The 20,021-nt window shown below is 44.5% G+C and overlaps 1 protein-coding gene across 3 annotated transcripts in view; it reads right to left on the bottom strand.

The window, feature by feature from the left end:
- Positions 1 to 20,021, bottom strand: part of Palm2akap2 (PALM2 and AKAP2 fusion) — a 334,047-nt gene that overhangs the window by 4,509 nt on the left and 309,517 nt on the right. For all 3 annotated transcript variants that reach the window (XM_026391105.2, XM_026391106.2, XM_026391107.2), the window contains one exon: positions 9,469 to 9,647. In XM_026391105.2, the coding sequence (XP_026246890.2) occupies positions 9,469 to 9,647 (179 nt within the window). The remainder of the gene's footprint in view (positions 1 to 9,468; positions 9,648 to 20,021) is intronic.

The raw sequence follows: 20,021 nt of genomic DNA, 5'->3' as shown, positions 1-20,021 counted from the left end.
GCAATGAAGGCTTTGATTATTATTCCCCCATTTAGGCAGGGGACACTGATGTTGACAACTCCAGAGAAGCCGGAGATGCAGGTTACAGGCAGGGCTGGTAAAATAGGCATAAGCAGATTCTGAGGAGACTAAAGGTCTGGGGGTCCATCTCAACCTGCTTCTCTGCATCTTTGTCCAATGAATGGAGCTTTGATGTGCTTTCCTCTGCAAAGCCCTCCCTACTTGCCCCCAGCAGGGAGAGTTGGGATGTATTCAGTCATGTCTGCTGAATGAATGATGCATTGTGAGGCACCTAAGCCATGTCATCAAGTGTCCTGTTGATAAGCACACCGAGGTTCCCTTGTTATCTAAGAAAAATAAATTAGAAGAAATAATAGTTCTAGAACTGGTACAGTCTAAGTAGAGCATTTTTCTGGCCAACATGGGATAACATGGAACTGAACCAGAACTGGACTGGGCCTGCAAGGCCTGGGCCCTGTTTCCAGTTTCGTCCGTTGGGGATCTACATCTGCCCTATTTGGCAGACTTTCTCAGGAGGCAGTGTGAACTCAGGCAGGTTTAAATTCTAGTGACTGCGTGACCTTGGAAAAGTCACCCCTGCACCTCAGTGTCCCCATCTAAAATAGGAACATAAAACCCACAGTTGACCTGAGGAATAAATGAGGCAATGCATATAAGGCTATTTTAGCACGGTTCCATGTGAATAATAATTTAATGAGTAATAATCATATATAAAAAATAACAATAAGGTCTCAATAATTATTTCTATCATCATGTGAAAGGATTTGTACTGTGTGAAGTGGAATATAAGCACACAGCATCTATATAAGGGACTCTGTCTTGTGTAAAATGATCAACTGCCTTTTGGACTGCAATACAAGTTGATGTTGAAAGGTTTATAAAAAAAAAAGCTGGAAATAAATCCAAGGTTTTGAGTATAAGAGTCCCCATCCTTTTCAAATGTTCCTTGTCATTTAAACCCGATTTTAATAATCAACTTGAGCAGATTTAGCTTGCCATGTTCTTCGGGAGCTCGTGCTATAATCTGTCTGCCCATCCACCTTACAAGCATTTACTGGGGTCCTACCTGTGGTTAGGCAGAGTGTTAGCATGTTGGGGACAGAACAGTCCCTTTCCTCGTGGAGCTTAGTCACAAAGAATGTGATGGGCAGACGTCAGTACTCCTAATTAGGGGAACATTTAGCAGAGTTTGGGTTTGAACACCTACTGGTCAACTTACATCAGACGAGTTTTCCTTTCTTAATTCATTTCTCTTAATTTGGATGACCACTTAACATGATCTGATTTTCTGATAAAATCTAAATTCCTTGGTAATAGCATAGACAAGGCAATAAATGAATCGCCATTGAGATAACTGAGACCTTAGCATAAAACCATCGTTGGGTTCATAGGCCCTGTGATCCAGGACTGTGTTGGAGAAAGCCATCCTACAACTGGCCTTTGAAGATTCAAAAGTCAAGTTCTTGGTATGAGCACTTGCTCCTTAACTAAAACCCAGATCAGTGTGTGTGTGTGTGCGCGCACATGTATATATGTGTATGTAAATCTCTAGCAAATTTAGTGTTGTTATTTTAATTATTGCATATTTACTTTTTAATAGTCTATGCTTTTCTTTTCTGGGCTAAAAGCACATGCCTCTAGGGCTATAATCATAGCACACACGTCATAAGTACTACAAACCAGTTACTGATTTAATCCTCAGGACATTCTGTGAGATTCAGGCCATCATGACTCCCATCTTACATGATGGAGACGGAAGCACAGGGAGGTCAAGTGATTTGCCCATTGCTGCCTAGTCAGTAGGAAGAAAAGCCAAGATTTGAACCCAGAACACTCTGGGTGCAGAGTAGATGCTCAGAGCCATCAGGCTACGTGGCCGTGTGAGCCTGGAGGGAGAAGCACTGGAAAAGAGCAACACACACTCTCCACAGAAATGAAGAGAGGAAAACATAAGAACTAAAAAATTATTGAGATAAAAGAATACCCAGGGCTGGGGTTGTGGCTCAGTGGTAGAGCGCTTGCCAAGCACTTATGAGGCACTGGGTTCGATCCTCAGCACCACATAAAAATAAACTAAAATATAGGTATTGTGTCCACCTACAACTAAAATAATAATAATAATAATAATAATAATAATAATACCGAGACCTGATTTGTTTTTGTTTTCTCACAAATTAATTCAAATTCAGGATGATGATGTGGGGGGAGATCAATTCTCTCTGAGCAATCCTCTAACATTGTTTTTGTCTTTGTAATGTGTAGTGCACAGCTTAACTTCAATAGCAATCAGCATAGACAATTTTCTTTGGGGTATGTGAAGTAAAAGATATGTTAATGAGTTATCCCTCTTAAATATTGATATTTTTCCCTCTTATTTTCTCTTTAGTAAAAGTTACACTGTGTCCAATTCTATTTTCCTCACATATATTTGACTGGATTGTCACTGTTCTGAACTATACTCACTGAAATAGGAGATGAGATTAGGGTCTGATTCTAAGTTGTCATTCCCTAGATGAGAACCACACTTGGACTATGAGGAAGGAACATAGGAAAATAGAAAAAGGTATTCTCAACGTTCATTTTGTGTCATGAACAAAAATTGCAAATAATTGACAGCTCAAATCTATAGTTAAATATAATTATTTTGCTAAACAGTGATTTTATATATATATATATATATATATATATATACACACACACACACACACATACATGCATGCATGTACACCTAAACAATGTTCTAAACAATAGAACATTGTTTAGGTGTACATACATACATGGGTTTGGCACAACTGATTTGAAGAATAATTTGCAATATTTAGGGAATGCAAGTACATGATAGCCCTACACCCAATTCTCCTACTAGGAAAATTGTTTTCCTAGGTGCATGGAGAAATGTGCAACAGCATTCATTGAAGCACTGTTTATAATGACAAACAAAAACAGAAACTGGAAACAACCTGCATTTCCATCAATAAGAGAGTGAATAAATAGTGATATATTCATTGAGTGGAATACTATACAGCAGATATACTGAATGCTCTAGAGCCACAGGTATTCACATGAGCATATCTAAAACCAATGCAGACGGAATAGTCAGCAGCAGAGGCTACCACCATATGACTTACCACTTATAGAAAATTCAAAAACATGCAAAAAAAAAATAGGACAATGTTTAGGTGTACATACATGTGTAGTATAAAAGCATGCATGAAAATGAACACCAATGCCAAGAACAGTTACCCCTCAGGAGAGAAAAGGTGTGACAAAGAGACTGAGCAATAAGAACTGGGAGAAGAAACAAGAGGGCTTGAATTGTATTTGCAACATTAACTTCTTTTTAAAAATATTTAGCAAGTGCTATGAAATAATAAGAATGGGCAAAGCTGGAGGAGTAGGTCTTATTATCAGATTGCATTCTATAATTGGGGACTTTGCATGCCGGCTCCACGACATCAGGAACACAGAACAGTGCCTGGCACATGGTAGACCCTTAATAAATCATAAACCAGGTGAGTAAATAAGGACTTGTATATGTGAAAGAAGAAGCTTCCAAAACAAAAGTATAAATTGAAAGATCAGAAGGTCGGGGTCATGGGGTTGGTTCATATTTGGAATAACTCATCCTAAATCCATGAAATGGGGGAGCTCTCTGGATTTGTGTTAAGGTAAGAGGGACCGGTTAGAATCAACAGCTCAATTCGCATGAGTTGTACTATTTTCTAACCAGACCAGATTAGATTTGCTACTCATGCCTCAGGAAACTAAAAGAAGCCAAACAGCCCATCATTTGTGCCCTCTAGTTCAAACGTCTTCCAGATCCACGGGTGGGCAAGGTCTTCTCCAACCCCACCGCACAGCACAGCACAGGGAATCATCGTTGCATGGACTCCAGCACCATGAGGCAGTCCCCCGATTCAGAAAAGGCAGGAGGAAATCCACGTGGAGACAAGCTGTTTTTCTTGCCATTCTCTTGTAACACATCAGGAAACGGCAGACCACAACAGCATGCACCTGCATCGAGCATGCACTGACACCAAGACAGACAAGTTGAAAAGTACCTCAGAGGTCACCTTGCAAGACAGTAACTTAGAGGTGTACTGGCAGGAAGGGAAAAGACCAGGGTTAGTACACAGCAGACACTCACAGAGCACCCCGCCGCTGGAACCCGTACCACGCCAGGGGCGGGCAGGAGGGGCAGTCACTCCAGGAGGCCACCACACACCCACGCCAAGACTTGCTTCATCTGATATTTGTTTATTTCAAAGTCTGTATCTCTTGGAGCAAGTAGATACCCTATTGTCCTTTAATAAAAATATCAGATAAGCCGCACTTTGTTAATTCAAGATGTCGCTTTCATTTTCTGCACTTTGAATTAACGGGATTCCTTCCATTTTGGATTTGCCAGGCTCTGGAGCCAGCTTTTCAAAAACTCTTCCTGTAGGCTTCTCTGAACCTTGAGGTTCACTCAAAGAAGACCCTGATCTCTAAAGAGGGCACGGCCTTGGGTGACCATATACACAGCCACCCTCATCAGTACCCTGGAATGGGGTGGTCCTGTGATCATCAGTTAGGATGGTTACTTAGAATTAATATGAACACTACAATACTAAAATAATCTTAGTTCTTATAGAAGACTAAAAGTCCTCTGTAAAAATCCATGGGGTTGGGGGTCGAGTAGATCTAACTATGGGAAAGGAGACAAAAAAAAAAAAAAACCAATGTGGGGCAGCCCCTTCCAGAATTGTGGTAATGAGCTTGCATTTACACTGCATAGGGCATCTGAGGAGTTGACTGGTTTGGGGTACTGTTAGTCATATAGACTTAGTACCCCTGAGTCTATGGGCTTACAAATCTGTGGGCATCAGCAATTTCTTACATGGAACACCTAAAAATTACAGTTCTGAAGTGGTCAGACTAAGGGCTGGGAGGTGAGGAGCTCGGAGCTCTCCTCTCCTTTGCACCTTCCCTGTGGTCTGAGAGCCCTCGAACGAGATGGGCAACGTGAAGCATCCTTGGTTGTGGCTGGGCTTCCTCTAGGGCCTGGGGAAGGGAGGGGCGCTGGGGCAGATGGGCTTCCTTCACCCACTCAGTGAGAGTACAGCTGCATGACTTCATTTAGAGGGAAAGTTGAGATGGGAATTCTTCTAAAGAGGCAGGAAGTGCCAGACCCTAGTTCTGACACAGTCCAGGGAACTGATGAGGCTTTCTCTTATTCAGAGACAGGCAAGGGTGGTTGCAAGAACTTTCAATAGTAATAGTGTTGGGGGCTGGGGATCTAGCTCAGTTGGTAGAGTGCTTGCCTCACATGCACAGGTCCCTGGGCTCAATCCCCAGCACCACCACAAAAAAAAAAAAAAAAAAAAGCCAGGGAGAGGGGAGGAAGGCCAGGAGAAAAGGGAGGGAGGGTGGGGAAGGGAGGGAGGGAGACAGAAAACACAGGAAAACCCTGCTGAGTAGATCCTGTGTTAGAAGTGAAGATGGGACTGAATACACAGAAGGCCACCTCCCTTTAGCTGGAAAAGGGGGAGGCATCTACCATCATGTTCAAGAGAACCAATGAACCCTCATCTTCACCTTCCTAGGCTCAGGTCATGGAGTGGGAACAAAAGCATACTGTTTAACTAAATGCAGTCATGCAACTCACAACGGCCTCGTGAATCCATTCCCTAAAGGGCTTCTTGAGGCCTGAAGGAAAGCAATCCAAATAGCTCCTGATGTGTGCCCGCCAGCCCAACCGCCCTCCAGATCTACAGTGGGCAGGGTCTCCTCCATCCCCACCTCAAGACAGCTCCTTTGCAAGGCACCAAGAAGCCCTTTAGGAAAGGATAACTCATCAGTCCATTATGAGTTGCAGGACTGACCAGAGATGGCAATCAGATCCAGAAAAAGGGCATTTCCAGTAAGATAACAATTCCGGAGAAGAGAAACCTGCAATTAAAGACAGGTGGCTACATCTGGGCCCACTCACTGCAAAATTACCAGGTTAAAGGAGTGAATGATTAAAAGGATGAACACTGAGGCTGGGGCAGAGCTGCAGCCTCCCTGAGGAAACAGGGTCTTTTTCTAATACATGCAAGGATCTGTGTAGGCTGGTAAGCTGCCCTGGGTGTGGGGGTGGCCATACAACCCTCCTTCCTCAAAAAATTAGCCAAGGACTCTACTAATGAGTGGGCAGAAACATGGAGCAAGAAGACACCCACTGATGTCCGTACAGGAAGTCCGTCCAGGTGGGTGAGGACTTTGACCACAAAGGGAGTGCCTTGCTCAGGTTCTAGTAGTAAGTGCAGCCATCTGAGGATAACTTTTTTGGGCAATGTTACATATGTCGCTGACCTTTTTTGCTCACCAACTGCAAAATGAGTAGGTTTCCTGAGCCAGGAGCCTCCTGGCCTGTCTTGTACATTTTTTTTTTTCCTTAAGTGGGAAAACTGGAGACAGCAGGGCCCCCGCGCTGTGGACAGCTCCACATACTGCCACTGCTCTGATGTGATTAGGGGGCCCTGGACCTGTTTTAAATGGCAACAGTTTTTCTCAGTTCTGATGGCAGAATTCTCTCAGGGAAACTGCAGGCTTGGTTCATGCGGGCTCCTTCTCTTTCTTCATGCTCATTGCTATCAATGTGTCTGGTGTTATCTCACCACAGATATATCCCAGTTATATGTAATTTTTGCTTTTAGGTTTGCATTTTCCTTGAGAATGCAGAGCAAGAAAGAATTCTTTTTATTCAATTTATAAATGACTTGCTACTTTCTAGGCTCGGGTTTTGATCCTGGGGGAGAACCCACAGGATCCTTAAAACGTGGTTTCAAATTTCCAAAAGGGCAGGCAGAAATGCTGCCAGGGGGCTTGTAGGAAGGAAATGTTGGCGGGTGAGATGCCAGGGCAGATGCTGTATGGCACTGGGTGACACTGGGGACATCAGCGTGAGCCACTTGAGGTTCTTAGAGGGTACACAATCTACAATGCCATTTTGCCCTGCTAATAGTGTATGTGCACAGAGCAGGAGAACAGAATTATTTTACTTTTAGAAGAACTGCCCTTAGCTTCTAGGATAGGAAGCCAGGCTACCAAGCAACCCACCTGCTCTCTGTTATTGTCCTTCTCATATAAGAGACAACTAAAGAAAAACGGAAAAGGGCCACAGACCAGCTAGGGGGAAAACGTCAATGCATTTTCCAGTGACTCATATAGATACAACAGAAAAGATCCCCTAAACTGGAAGGGCTAATAGACATGCTAAGAGGTGGCTCAGAAATCCAGTCTGGCTGAAAATCATGTAATTGCTTTAGAAGCAATCTGAGTATATTTTTTTTGAGACTGGATCTCTGAAAAGAGGAGACACCAGGTTGAATAAGTTTTGTCCTGTTCTTAGAATTTTTAAAAACACACTTGGGTTTGGTTGTAATGTCAGTTCTACTTCAAAACACTGGGCCTTGCGTCCAGGACCTGGAAATAGCAACAGCTTGATTTGTTCGTAGATTTCTTCCTTATCTGAAATGTTGATTTACTTGGGCAAAATAGAGATAGGAAGCTGCCTCTTCGCTGTGTAAGGGAAGGGCAATTAGAATATAAAAATGCTGACTCCATACTTTACTTTTGGCTTCATTAATGCCAAAAGGAAATCCAACCTGGCTGGCCTTCATGAGGTGGCTGCCTGTGTGTCAGAGCAGGTACGAAGGACACTTCAGCCCTCGGCCTAGCAAATGACTAAGAATTGGCTCTTTCCTGCTGTGTACAGTGTTTCTTCTCTAATATCTATACTCCAACACAATAAGCACATACAAGAGATAACACAGAGTGTGCTTGGAAAACATTTGAATGGGTCGCTACTAAAATGGTCCATTTGTTCTTTCCCGTCCACCTGGTAACATGAAGGAACCACTCGGCGGACCTCCACCAAAGCTGCTGATGTATGTTCTGGATACACTTTTCTGCACCACCTTTCAATGCAGCCACAGACCACCAAAAATACCTAAATGTGAACTCTGTACCAAAACTGGGGCTGCAAAAAAGGGCTGGCTAAAGAGACTTAGTGGGCAGAAAATGTCCCACAGGCTCAGGAAGGAGCTGCTGCCTTCACCACAGTGAAGCCCAATAGGAGTGTCCTCAGCAGACACCACAGGCCAGGCCCCAAGCCACTGTGAAATTCAGAGAGCAGACCAGAGGCTCCCCCTGTGTGCGTTTTCTTCCTTTCTTTCTCACCACATATTTTGAAAGCAACTTTCAGTCCTGGCTTCTGTCCCAGAAGTCCTTTAACCTGGGATGAGCCTGCCAGAGTTAGGAAAAGTGTAAATGGGTGCGGACTTTCCTACTGTGAACCCAAGGGCACTCAAGTTTAAGGTGACCGGGTAGTTCATTATCTAAAGCAGGATACCTTTTAAAGGGAAAGGGGTGCTATTCATCATTATGCCGGGACAATAGGCATAAACCAGGACCTCCTGGGGTCAACTAGACAGTTTAGCAATCCCAGCTAGGTGGGACTCGAGCACATCTGGGCCAGGGATTGATTACTTCCAGGGATGCAAAGAGACTGATGCCCGACACTCCTTGGGGATGGCGTGAAACCTTGAGGCTGATCCCAGGCTCCTTGGGACCGTATGGAACAACTCTAAAGTCTCTTGCAGGACAAAGAAACCAGAGTGGATGACTTCCTTCATAGTTCATGTGAAAGCCGCATGCAAAGTTCTGGGGTCAGGGACAGGGTAGTCCCGTGGTTTTCAACTGTCATTTAAAATGGTTCTTTCTTGCCAAACTGCAAAAGAGGCTTGGAAACAACCCAAAACACATGCCTTCCTTTTTTGGGGGGGCGGGGGAGGGGGTGTGGGGGGCAACCGGGTTATTGAATTGAGGGGTGCTTTGTGCTTTACCACTGAGCAATGACTGCTGTCCTTTTTATTTTGAGATGGTGTTTCACTAAGTTGCTCAGGGCCTTGCTGAGTTTCTGGGACAATCATCCTGCCTCAGCCTCCAAATTTACTGGGATGACAGGAGTGTGTCACCGTTCCCAGCTCACCCTTGTCTTTTTGAGCACTGTGGAATATTTATAGTGATTGCTCGCAATGTAGATTTTGAAGAAGCAGAATTTCATAGTTCTCTAAAAACACAGAATGTGCACAAAGTAGGTCAAGTGGCTCCCTGGCGCTCACTCCTGCTCCCTCCCCGCAGCATCGCCCGTGCGTGTTGTCTTTCCACACACCAAACATCTTGTGCACCACCCTTGCCAGTGGGCTCCAGCTATCCTTGGCCAGAAAAGGCCACTGTTTGGGAACCAAGGCAGAAACCCAAACCCAATCCACTCATGTTAAACCACACATTTGAAAATTGGTTTTGGAACCGCGATGCTATTCAGAGACAACTGTATACACATCCACACCTGAACTGGTACACCACACACCACAAGGACGGCCGCCCTCGGAAAGTGAAAGGAAAGGAGGAAAAACTTACACTACTATCATCCATTCTCTCGCGCCTTTTAGATTTGTGTGTCTCATAGTCTTCCATGAGGGTCTGCATCAGGTTCTTGGGCCGCTGGATTCCGGCAGCCTCTTCGGGGGCTAAGTCAGGCTGCAAGCTGGGGCCTTCGGTTGTGGGGGATGGAGGAGGTTTGACTTTCTCTATTTTCCCTGAAACAACACGAAGAGAACACCCTTTCTAAGCTCATCTGCTCATGGCTGCTTTCAGAAAGAAGAGAAAACTGGCAAAAAAGAAAAGGCAACTTCTGACATCGAGGGCACCCCCAGAATGAAGGTTAAGTGTGGGCCATTTAGTTACAGGGGACAAAATAAAACAAGGACACTAGTTTTAAAAGGTTATTAGTTAGATCACACGGGCCTGGCGGGCATTTTGCAAATATGTTGGTCAGACCATCCTGGCCCTGGTTGCTATGGAGACGTGTATTCTATCACAGGTCAGAGGCTGAGACTTGGAGGAGGTGGCACCTTGAAGCCTTTGAGCCCCAATTCTTATGAGAAAACCTGAGGTTCTGCAGTATTAAGGCTGTGCAGAGGTCACAGGGGTGACCAGAGGTGGGACCTGGCCTTCCTGGTGTCCTCTATGTCAGAGGTGGCCAAGAGCCGGCTGCTCTGCCCGGGGTTTTCTACATGGGCATCACAGTGTGGCAAACCCTTTGAAAGAGACCATGACCATTCCTCTCAGGTCACTCCAGTCTTACATGGGTCAGCTTCATGCATTCATCTTACCTGCTGGGGTCCCGAAAGCATTTGAGTTTGAGATCCTCCAAACCTTAAGGGACGAATGCCAGCGAAGGCAGTGTGTATGGGGGTGGGACGTGAGGGGCAGGGGGTATCCACCAGGCGTGGAGTGGTGAGATTTTAGCTCTGAGATGCACTCCAGGAGTTCTCAGATAAGGAAATGAGGCCAGTGGTGTGGAGACTCTGGACACTTTTGCTAAGACCATTTGCATTCTTCTCTTGGGAAAAGCCTGGGGCCCTGGCTTCTGGCCCATGAAAGAGTAGACTTTAGTGCCACTGAGACCCAGGTGCGCCTCTGAGAAGGTGCAATGGCAATGGTTTTTTTTACACAGGCCCTTTGAGGGTGACACAGCTGGGCTCTGCAACAAGGAATGTGGAGAAAACAGAATAAATGGGTCCTTTCAAGCCCCAAAGTAGGTGGCACTGGGGGCACCAGCTGATCCACGTGAGGCTCTTAAAGGGTGCGAGAAGAAGCCACATTTAGTCCTCTGAGTAGAGCCAGGGGAAGTTGAAGTCCCACGTGACCCCTTCTGGTCCCAAGCTTGGGGGAACTCGCTGCCTTCATCTCACATCCCAGACTCCTTACTTGGCACCTGCCTGACATAGCAGGAGTCCCAAGTGTAGGCTGAGTCTGAGTCTCCAGGCGGGTGGCTGTGGCCCCTTACCAGCACAGGCTCCTTCCAATGGACCTGGAAAGGCCTAGAGCTTGGAAACTCCAGATTTTAATTCCTGCACCCTCATTAACTGGTTACTGATTGGCAATAGATCATGCTTTTAATGCTCCACTTTAAACTCCAGCCAATCACTTAAATTCTGAGCTTCCACTTCCACAGCTGCCAAATGAGTCTGGGAAGGAGCTGTCTTTGTGAGCTCTTCCAACTCAAATGTTACACTATTCCACTGAACACATTGCGCAAGCAGGGGAACCCTTATCAATATAAAAAAAAAATAAGGCACACGGCCATCACATTTGTTGACTAGATGGAAAGTAGTTTTGTTTGGGGCACTAGGGATTGAACCCAGGAGGCACTTCACCACTGAGTCATATCTCCAGCCCCCCCTCCCCGTCTCTCTCTTTTTTTTGGGGGGGTGGGGGTGGGGAGTGGGGGTGGGGAGAGGTACCAAGGATTAAACTCAGGGGCACTTGACCACTGAGCCACATCCCCAGCCCTATTTTATATTTTATTTAGAGACAGGGTCTCACTGAGTTGCTTAGCGCCTCACTTTTGCTAGGGCTGACTTTGAACTCACGATCCTCCTGCCTCAGCCTTCCGAGCCGCTGGGATTACAGGTGTGTGCCATGGTCAATTCACTAAGTTGCTTAGGGCCTTGTCAAGCTGCTGAGGCTGGTTTTGAACTGTGGTCCTCCTGCCTCAGCCTCCCAAGCCACTGGGATTACGGGTGCTCCCTGGCACCTGGAGGAAAGTAGTTTTTAACATACAAAAGAGGGATTCCACTTCACAGCCACAATTGCACTGATTAACTTAGTAAAAAGCATATGCAATGATCCAGATAATTTTAAAACTCTTGATACCAACAATAACAAATATTTCAAAATCTCCAAATTCACAAGAAATCGTTTCTATTTTTTTATTATAGAAGTTAGGAACTGCTAATAATGACTCCATAGGCATTTTTAAATAACCTACAATAAATATTTATCAAGATTTTAACATCTGTGGTCCTTCCTTCCTTCCACTTGTTGCATTTTTTAAGAGAATCCCAGACCTGGGGTCATTTTACCCCTGAACACTTAGCATACAACTGACTTTTAAACTGATGGCTTGAGAAGTGGTCCAGCACAGAGGTGAGCACACAAGTTTTGGAGCCCTTGTGCTGGAGTCTGAATCTACTACTTAGGTGCCAAGTAATTCTGGGCTGGCAACTCACTGTTTTTATACCTCAGTTTCCTCATCTGTAAAGCGGATATGATGACAGAAGTACCTGCCCTTAGATAGTTGTTAGAAAGATGGAGTTAGCACTTATAAAATTAGTATTTAGAACAGAAAGCATCCAATGCGTCCAGCTACCATTTAACCATTATCTCAAAGGATAATGTGACTCCAGGGTGAGGACACAGTTTCATGAGTATCCTGCAGCTCTTCCAGGACCAGAAATAGACACCAAGTTGCTTTGTTGTCATCTCCAGTTGTTGGCCTCAAGTATTCAGGTAATCTCCCATGGGCCACTCGTCTAGCACTAGAAGGCACAGTGGAAATCCACTGCCTCTAGCTGCTGCCTCTCACACACCAGGCAGCAGCCCCACCTCTCCGCCTCAAAGAACTTGGTTTACCTCCTGTGAAAGCCTTTTCACAAGCTGACTTGATTATTGAAGCATCTGTTACAAACTGCAAAAATGACCTGAGGATATGAAACGCTTCAACTATCAGTGAACCCCCCAAGCATTTGAATGAAGACCCCCTTAATGGAGGGCCTAGCTGGTCCTGGTCACTGATGGATCCCGGCAGGAGCTGTGGTACATGGCACATGGCAGTGGACATGAGCTGATAAAACCAGTTAAGTCCACGAGGAAACACATGTACTAGTCGCTTAGCAAATGCTTATGGATTGGGACAGAACCTCCCACAAGGAATCAGAAGAAAGAGTTCAAATGCCTTCCCTGGAACACATGAAATCAAACATTCCACGGCCACAGAATCACACTCATGGCTCTGAGGCAATGACAATGGCAATTCACATATGGCCTTTATATCACTGAATCCTTGCGACAATATTGTGAAGTAGTTAGGGTGGATGTCCTGACACCTGGAGATGGCTTAGCCCATGGAGGCCCAGAGGCTAACTCCTGCCCAAGTGACAGCTGATAGTCACAATTATAGTCTGGCACCCAAACCCCGTGTTGGTGGTGGCTGATCTCTAGGAGGAGATGAAGGCTGCAAGGAAGCTGTGGAGGTGAAAGGTGGCTACAGAGATGTGGTCAGCCACGAGACAGTAAAGACACTTCCTGCTTATTTATTTCCTATCATTCCAGCAATGTTACCAGTGACAGCCACCAGAGGTCACAGGAAGGAAGGCTGGCTTAGTAGGCTAGAGCAGCTGTCCCCAGAGGAAAGGTGGCTGACAACAACCTGAGAGAAGAGGCTTCCTTCAGATAACCAACCAAGGTCATGTCATGGCCTCAGGTGGGGCTGTCACAGGTCCCCAGACAAAGGAGGTGCTGTGCCTCATCCGCAGGCGTGCGTCTGGACAGTGTCAGGGGAAGCTGGCTTGGCCAGACTTTTCTGCTGGGCCCTGTAATCCCCCACTGTCTCAACGAGGATGGTGAGAAACTTCTGCTGCTCTTCCCCCAGCAGTGGACCCTGCAGATACCTCCACTGTTGGACCTCAGAGATCATCACAGGAATGGGAAGTGAATGGTCTGTGCCGCAGGCCTGCGAGGTCAGTGACATCCTTACCAGTGGCACCATGAGGCCCTCTGAAGTTCTCTGGCCTCGAGAACATGCCCCAAACAGTGAGTTACCTCACAGTGAATCTCACTGCCCCTCTTTCCCCAGGGTCCCTCCCTCCCAGCTTACCCCATCCAACCTGGCCCTGGCCGAGGTTTATCCACCTGCTGAGTGATTCAATAGCTGAAATACCTCCAAGTAGCCTCCAATTCATAAGTGTCCAGTTTCTCACCTGGACTTAACATTCCACAGAAGAGTTCTCTTGAAGGACCCCCCCAGTCACTGTCCTGAGAAACAACAAGAACAGACTGCCACATAGAGCTAAGGGCAGCCCTGGGTTGCTTTAGACAGAAGAGTGGACCCGATGGTTAACAGAGCAGAGGACAGGTGCAAGGTGACCTCTACATCCACTGTAGGGAAACAACAGAACAAAATCAGACTGAAATTCTGAGTGCAGAACAGGAAACATTTTTGAGTTTATGTCATAAATGTGATTTTTGTTCAAACTACTCCATCTATAGTAATATCAGACTTAGACTTTTTTTTGCAGGTGTTTGAGGGTAAGCAACTTGGCTCGGCTGGATCGATTTCAAAGCTGTTTCTAAACGTGTGTCCTATTACCTTAGCTATGTGAGCTGGGACCCTCAATCTTGTAAACAAGCAAAACAACCCCCCAAAAAAGCATTGTAAAAATAAACTTGGATTTAAATAAGGAGAAAGGGGAGAGGAAGGCGAGGGGGAGAAAGGCAGAGAGACAGAGACAAAGGTCCTACTGGAAGACTTCTGGGTTTGGCCCTAACATAACCATGAACTGCTAATGCAAGAATAAAAATGCAGCATTTCTCAAATTTACTTAACCAGAGAAACTCACTTCATGGAATGTCTATTAAAATTTCAAGGAAGGCAGTTTAGGAAATATGCTTCTCTGATGTATAATACTGGCTAACCAGCTTCCAAGGAACTTTCTGGCACTAGCTAGCTTGGCTGACAATTAAGAATGAGCACAAAGCTTATGTACAAGAACTTCAACCTTAGAAATTAAAAAGATAACTGAACCAAGGTATCAGCCTACAGGAGAATGGTTACATTAGGTATGACTAGTTTTTAGCCATTACCAATCATGTTTCAGACTAGTTAAAAGTCATAGAAATATACTCCGAATATATTAAGAGGAAAAAGCAGGTACATTGTAGGCATTTAAGAGGGTAGGCTCAGGGGCTGTCTCATGGTGAGGCAGTCTAAGGAACGGAAAGAGAATTTCATTATAAATCCATTACCAAAACCAGGTAGGATTTCATTACAAATTAGCCAGCACTGTGTCCATGAGTGGAAAAGAAAAGTGGGCAACACAAATTTGTGTTTCCTGTTTATTTATGAGAAAGAGATAAAGCATTTTCTAGTCCAGAGAAAGCAAGCCGTGCCTTGGCCACACTTAGGGATTTTTCCAAGCAAGAGAGGATTTCCCTGGGGCACTTGAAGTGGGCTGCGCTGACAGGAGGCAGAGAAAAGAATCTGCAATTCTTCCCACCCTAGGGAACCCGGGAGAGGGCTGTGTATATTCGGAACACAGCTGTTGTCAGTCCTGACAGCTCAAATCCTCCTTCTGTAGGAACAGATCTAACTTCAAAAAAAAGTAACAAATGTGAATTCCAGAAGTTTAGAGGTATTTTGTGGAAATCAAAAGTTTAGAGTATTTGTTAGGTTCTATTCTCCATGGAGTCTGAGGTCTTCAAAGATCCTTTGTTTCTACATTTCTCAAAAGAAAAAGCCACCACCCACTCATATTGAAAAGCCACACCAAACAGAACAAAAACACCCACCAGATGACATGCCTGGCCCAGGCCTCCTTCAGTGACCTTCTTTCTTCACACTGCGCTAGGACTACGTCGCAAACATCTAAAGCAACTCACAATTCTACAGAAAGTAAGGAGCTCAGTCTTGGCAGTTGCAATTTCCTTTCCTCTCAGTGAAAGGGAACATCCTGAATGTCAGCCCAAGAGCACACAGAGGCTGTGACCCACACTAGGAGCTGATCATTTTTATTCTTTCTTCTCCTCCTTTGAAGGCCCCAGGATGGAATGATGGGAATCTTGTGTCCCAAACCTAGCTCAGGAATGAGAAATAACCCTTCCTGGTGGAACTAATCTGAGAAAATGTCAAATACAATTGCTTCAAGGTAAGACAGGTTATTTGATGAACTGCTGACCCTGTGAATGGCACTGGAAGATGATAAAATGCAAGAGTCCAGTGAACTATCAGAAAACACAAGAACAGCCACATTAGACAGTTGACACGGACTATGTCAGTTCCCCCACCATCTCCCTGAATCTTGGGATAGAACCAGGGAAGCCAAGCTTAAGATGAAAAAGAGATAAAAGGTTCATTAAAACAGTATCAATGACAATTATAGTGAAAAGCATACTTTCCCACAAGATCTTTTTATTAAACACATTCTTACTAACATGGTGGGCTTGGCTGGATGAACATCACCTCCCCATAAGAAATAGGGAAGCAAACTGATGGTGATACTTATAATTTTACTATCACCCAATACATTTAATGATGAAATTTGTCATTCCTTTGTTTTTGAAAAAGAGTGACTATTGAAAACTCATTCCTCAAGTCAAGTTTTATAAGAGTAATTTTAATTCCACGGAAGTACTTAGAAAAAAAAATTTAAAAACTAGGAATAGAAACAATTTGATGACACATTCTGTTATTATTTCAGGTTCACAGTCATTGCAGAAAGCAACTCCTAAGTAATTCTCATCAAATGAATCTGAAATGTCAAACTCACTGGGAAGCACAGAGCAAGTCACTATGATCAGTAAGAGATGCAGTCATATCCTGCCCTGATTCTAGCAGTCACTGGGGACATACTGCTCCCAAGCCTGGCTTTGATTAGCTCATTTCTTACCAGGGATCTTGCAAGAATTATGTCTTTTGATTCACTTCCTCTTGGGGAGGCTGGGGTTGTGGCTCAGTGGTAGAGCACTTGCCTAGCATGTGTGAGGCACTGGGTTCAATTCTCAGCACCACATTAAAAAAAAGTAAATAAAGACATTGATTCACTTCCTCTTTCTCAGCTCAAGACTATGCACTTTCTTTGTATGTAGCTGAGTCTAATTCCATGGAGAGCTCCCCACAAACTTGGAGCATGGAGTAGCTGCGGGGGAGCAAGCAAACAAGGACATGTGTATTGACCCCATCAAGCTGAAGCATCAGCAGAAGCCAACTCAGACACCTGGATCTATCAGAAGAGCTAGCACAATTAGCAAGAGAGCAGAACCTGCTTGCACACGGGAAATTAAGCTGACAGGGCATGTTCTGCCTTTTTCCAAGAGCCATGACCCCAGGCTTGTCAGAGAAAAATCTGGGAGTCTTTGCCTTCTCAAGAGTAAGGCTGAAAGTTTCTCTACTATATACCCTCACCTCTTACCAAATGCTGCTTTAATGGAGGCTTTTCCTACCAATTTCTTTCCTAATGGCGTGTATTTTTTAAAGGAACATACCTGCAAGGTTCAGATAAACCGAGAGGTTCAGGGAAAAGAAAAGAGAACAATCAAAGGCAATCATGACATTCTAAGGCCACGGGTTTAAATTAGTTCATTTTGACCCCGCTACACCTAACACGTTCATGTAAAGTTAACTGAGTGAACATTTATCCCTGCTTGTCCTCAAATTGACAAGTCAATTTCTTGCGTGTATACCCTGTTCTTTCAGTGATTTCAGGGAATAAGCCTTTTCCAGTGAACTACCAGAAAACACAAGAACAGCCAAGTTAGACAATTGACATGGATTATGTCAGTTCCCTCACTACCTCCCTAAATCTTGGGATAGAACCAGCAATTTAGCCTACTTATAAATGGGGCACTGGAATTCCATTGTGAAGTAATAAGGAACCATTCAAAGTCACTATGTTAGTGCTGTTTTGTGGCTTCTGAGAGCCAAACTCATATGCCCAGGCCATTGAAAGCAGAGAATTCCAGAGCTATGTTGGCTCAAAAAAAAAAAAAAAAAAAAAAAAGATGTTCAGAAAGGACCCAGAAAATGCAGGAATTGGGCCTGTGACCAGGAGAAGGCAGAGGGAGATTTAGCTCAGTTCAGTCCCTGAAGGCTGGAGAGGGGAGTGGCTACTCATAGGGCAGGATCAGCTGAGGTACAGGAGAGGCTAGAAAAAGATACAGAGTCTAGAGCAAGTGGGCTTGGGTTCATGCCAGGCTTTACCACTTCCTGGCTGAGTAGCTTTGAACAATTTATTCAGCCTCTCTGGGAGCTAGTATTAATTCTTTGAAAGAGCATAACAGTATAGGTTTTTATGCTTCATTCCAAAATTCATACAGCTCTGAAAACCAAGTGTTTTTTCTCATAATTTATTTGGCAGCAAAACATGACATGGAGACTCTTCTTAGTATTTATTTATCCACTTAATGCAACTCATTTTCCCTTAGTTTTACAGCAGACATTTCATTCTATGGCAGGGTTCTTCCCTAGAACTTTCCAGTTATATTAAACCATGGCATCAGTACTGCATTATAAATAATAGCAAAGACCGTCATGACCCTTCTAAAATCACAGAAAGTCTGCATCCAGAAATATATCAAGGGTTCAGAGAGTTTGTGTGAGATTTTTAGAGGACTGTTGGGAGAAATGAGAAAAATATGAGTGAAATAACTAGTAGGGGACACAGCTTTAAGGTCTTGTTGAGTCATGGCTATTGTGATTAGACTTGTGTCACCAGAGAATGTTCAGGAAATGCAGCAGTGGACAACAGCCATCTGTTGGACATTCCATATTAAGCTTTAGCTAGCTTCACTTGGCCAGCTGGGCCCCTGCAAGCTGCCCAGTGAGTAAGTGCCTGCCTGGCAGGAGAGGGAGGCCTTCATACTGCTGATAGCCCCCTCCCACTAGGCCTGTGGTGGAACCCTCCTCCAGTTGCTGAAAAAGGGTTTTCTACTGTGGAGCAATGGAACTTGGCCTTGTCCAGCTCGAATATAGCATGAAACGAGCCATCAAGCTCCACCTCATGAATATTGTATTGATATTCACATACAATATACATCTTTTTTCTTTCTTTCTAGGACTTGCCTTTGTGATATTTAAAGATAATGAGGAGGGGGGAACCCAGTTAATAATCTTTAGCGTGATATAATGATCACTCATGCAGAATTTTCATCCAAACTGACCTCAAAAGTCAATCAATACTCCCTGTAAATTCCATTTTTATAAGATGTATAGCGATCACATCTTTCCACTATTGGAAGACAAGAGCAGACATGCCGCTAACGGGACCGATATCCACACCTCCTCTTACCATTCACCATAATGTACCCTCCTACTGGGCAACATCATCTGACTTGGTAGATCAATTTAACATCCAGTATGGAAACAGAAACTGTTTCAAAAAAACAAAACCAATCGTCACCTGGGTTTCTCTGGCATGCTCAGAACTTGGAAGTGAAACCAGGATATCTAATAATAGACACAGGCACTAAAGTGAGTACGGTCTGTTGGCACCCCCAATATGAAAAGACATTTGAAACATGTCTAACATGATGTTAACTGCATGTAACATTGATAAAAATGTTTGGATACCCCCTCTTCCTCTAATTCTCTCTCAAGAGTGTTTTACAGCAGTATGTGGGTCTCCCCTTTAAATAGGGCTCCTGCAGATGCCAAATTGCTTCCTTTATTCTCCACTTCTGAACTCTGTCAGCAGGGGGCGTACACGTGCAAACTCTCAGCAAACAGTTTGTCAAGATGGCAGCATGGCATGCCTTCAGAAGTACTGGAACATGGAAGAGCGATCCAACCCTGCATAATGCACTCATTAAAGCAGGGGCACTTTTAGTCCGCCCATTCAGGGCAGAGACAATTAGCCCTTGGAAAGCTCTCACTGGCTTTCCACTGACGACAGAATAAAGTTTCAAGTCTAAAACCTTTAATGGGATTGATGTAGCTCTTTGTTACCTGGCTCCAAATCAATCTGTGTTTTGTTCGAAACTCTTCCTTTAACCTACCTTGGCCTGATTTACATACTTCAAGTGTGCCAAGTTCTCGATTCCTTTTGAACCTCTCTAGGAGCAATCTATCCCACTCCCTTCAGCCCAACCTCTTTGCCTCCAATTCTCAGCTTAGATGGTTATTTCCCCAAGGAAAGAAGACTTTCCCTTTCCTCCAAATGAGGATATGAGGATATACTGTTTGTTCTGTGTTCCCACCAGTCCCCCTGATTCTCTGACATACAGCCGCTGTGCTGCTGTCATTTCCTTTACTGAACCAAAACTTCCCTAAGGGCAGGGACTGCCCACCTTGTTTACCTTTTATGAACAAATGTCACTCCAATTCCATTTCAATGGCTCTCCTTCCTTTAAAAGTC

The sequence above is a fragment of the Urocitellus parryii genome, chromosome 4, assembly GCF_045843805.1.
Source record: "Urocitellus parryii isolate mUroPar1 chromosome 4, mUroPar1.hap1, whole genome shotgun sequence".
Lineage (NCBI taxonomy): Eukaryota > Metazoa > Chordata > Mammalia > Rodentia > Sciuridae > Urocitellus > Urocitellus parryii.
The sequence above is the reverse complement of the archived record's forward strand: the minus strand, read 5'-3'. Positions and strand labels throughout refer to the sequence as shown.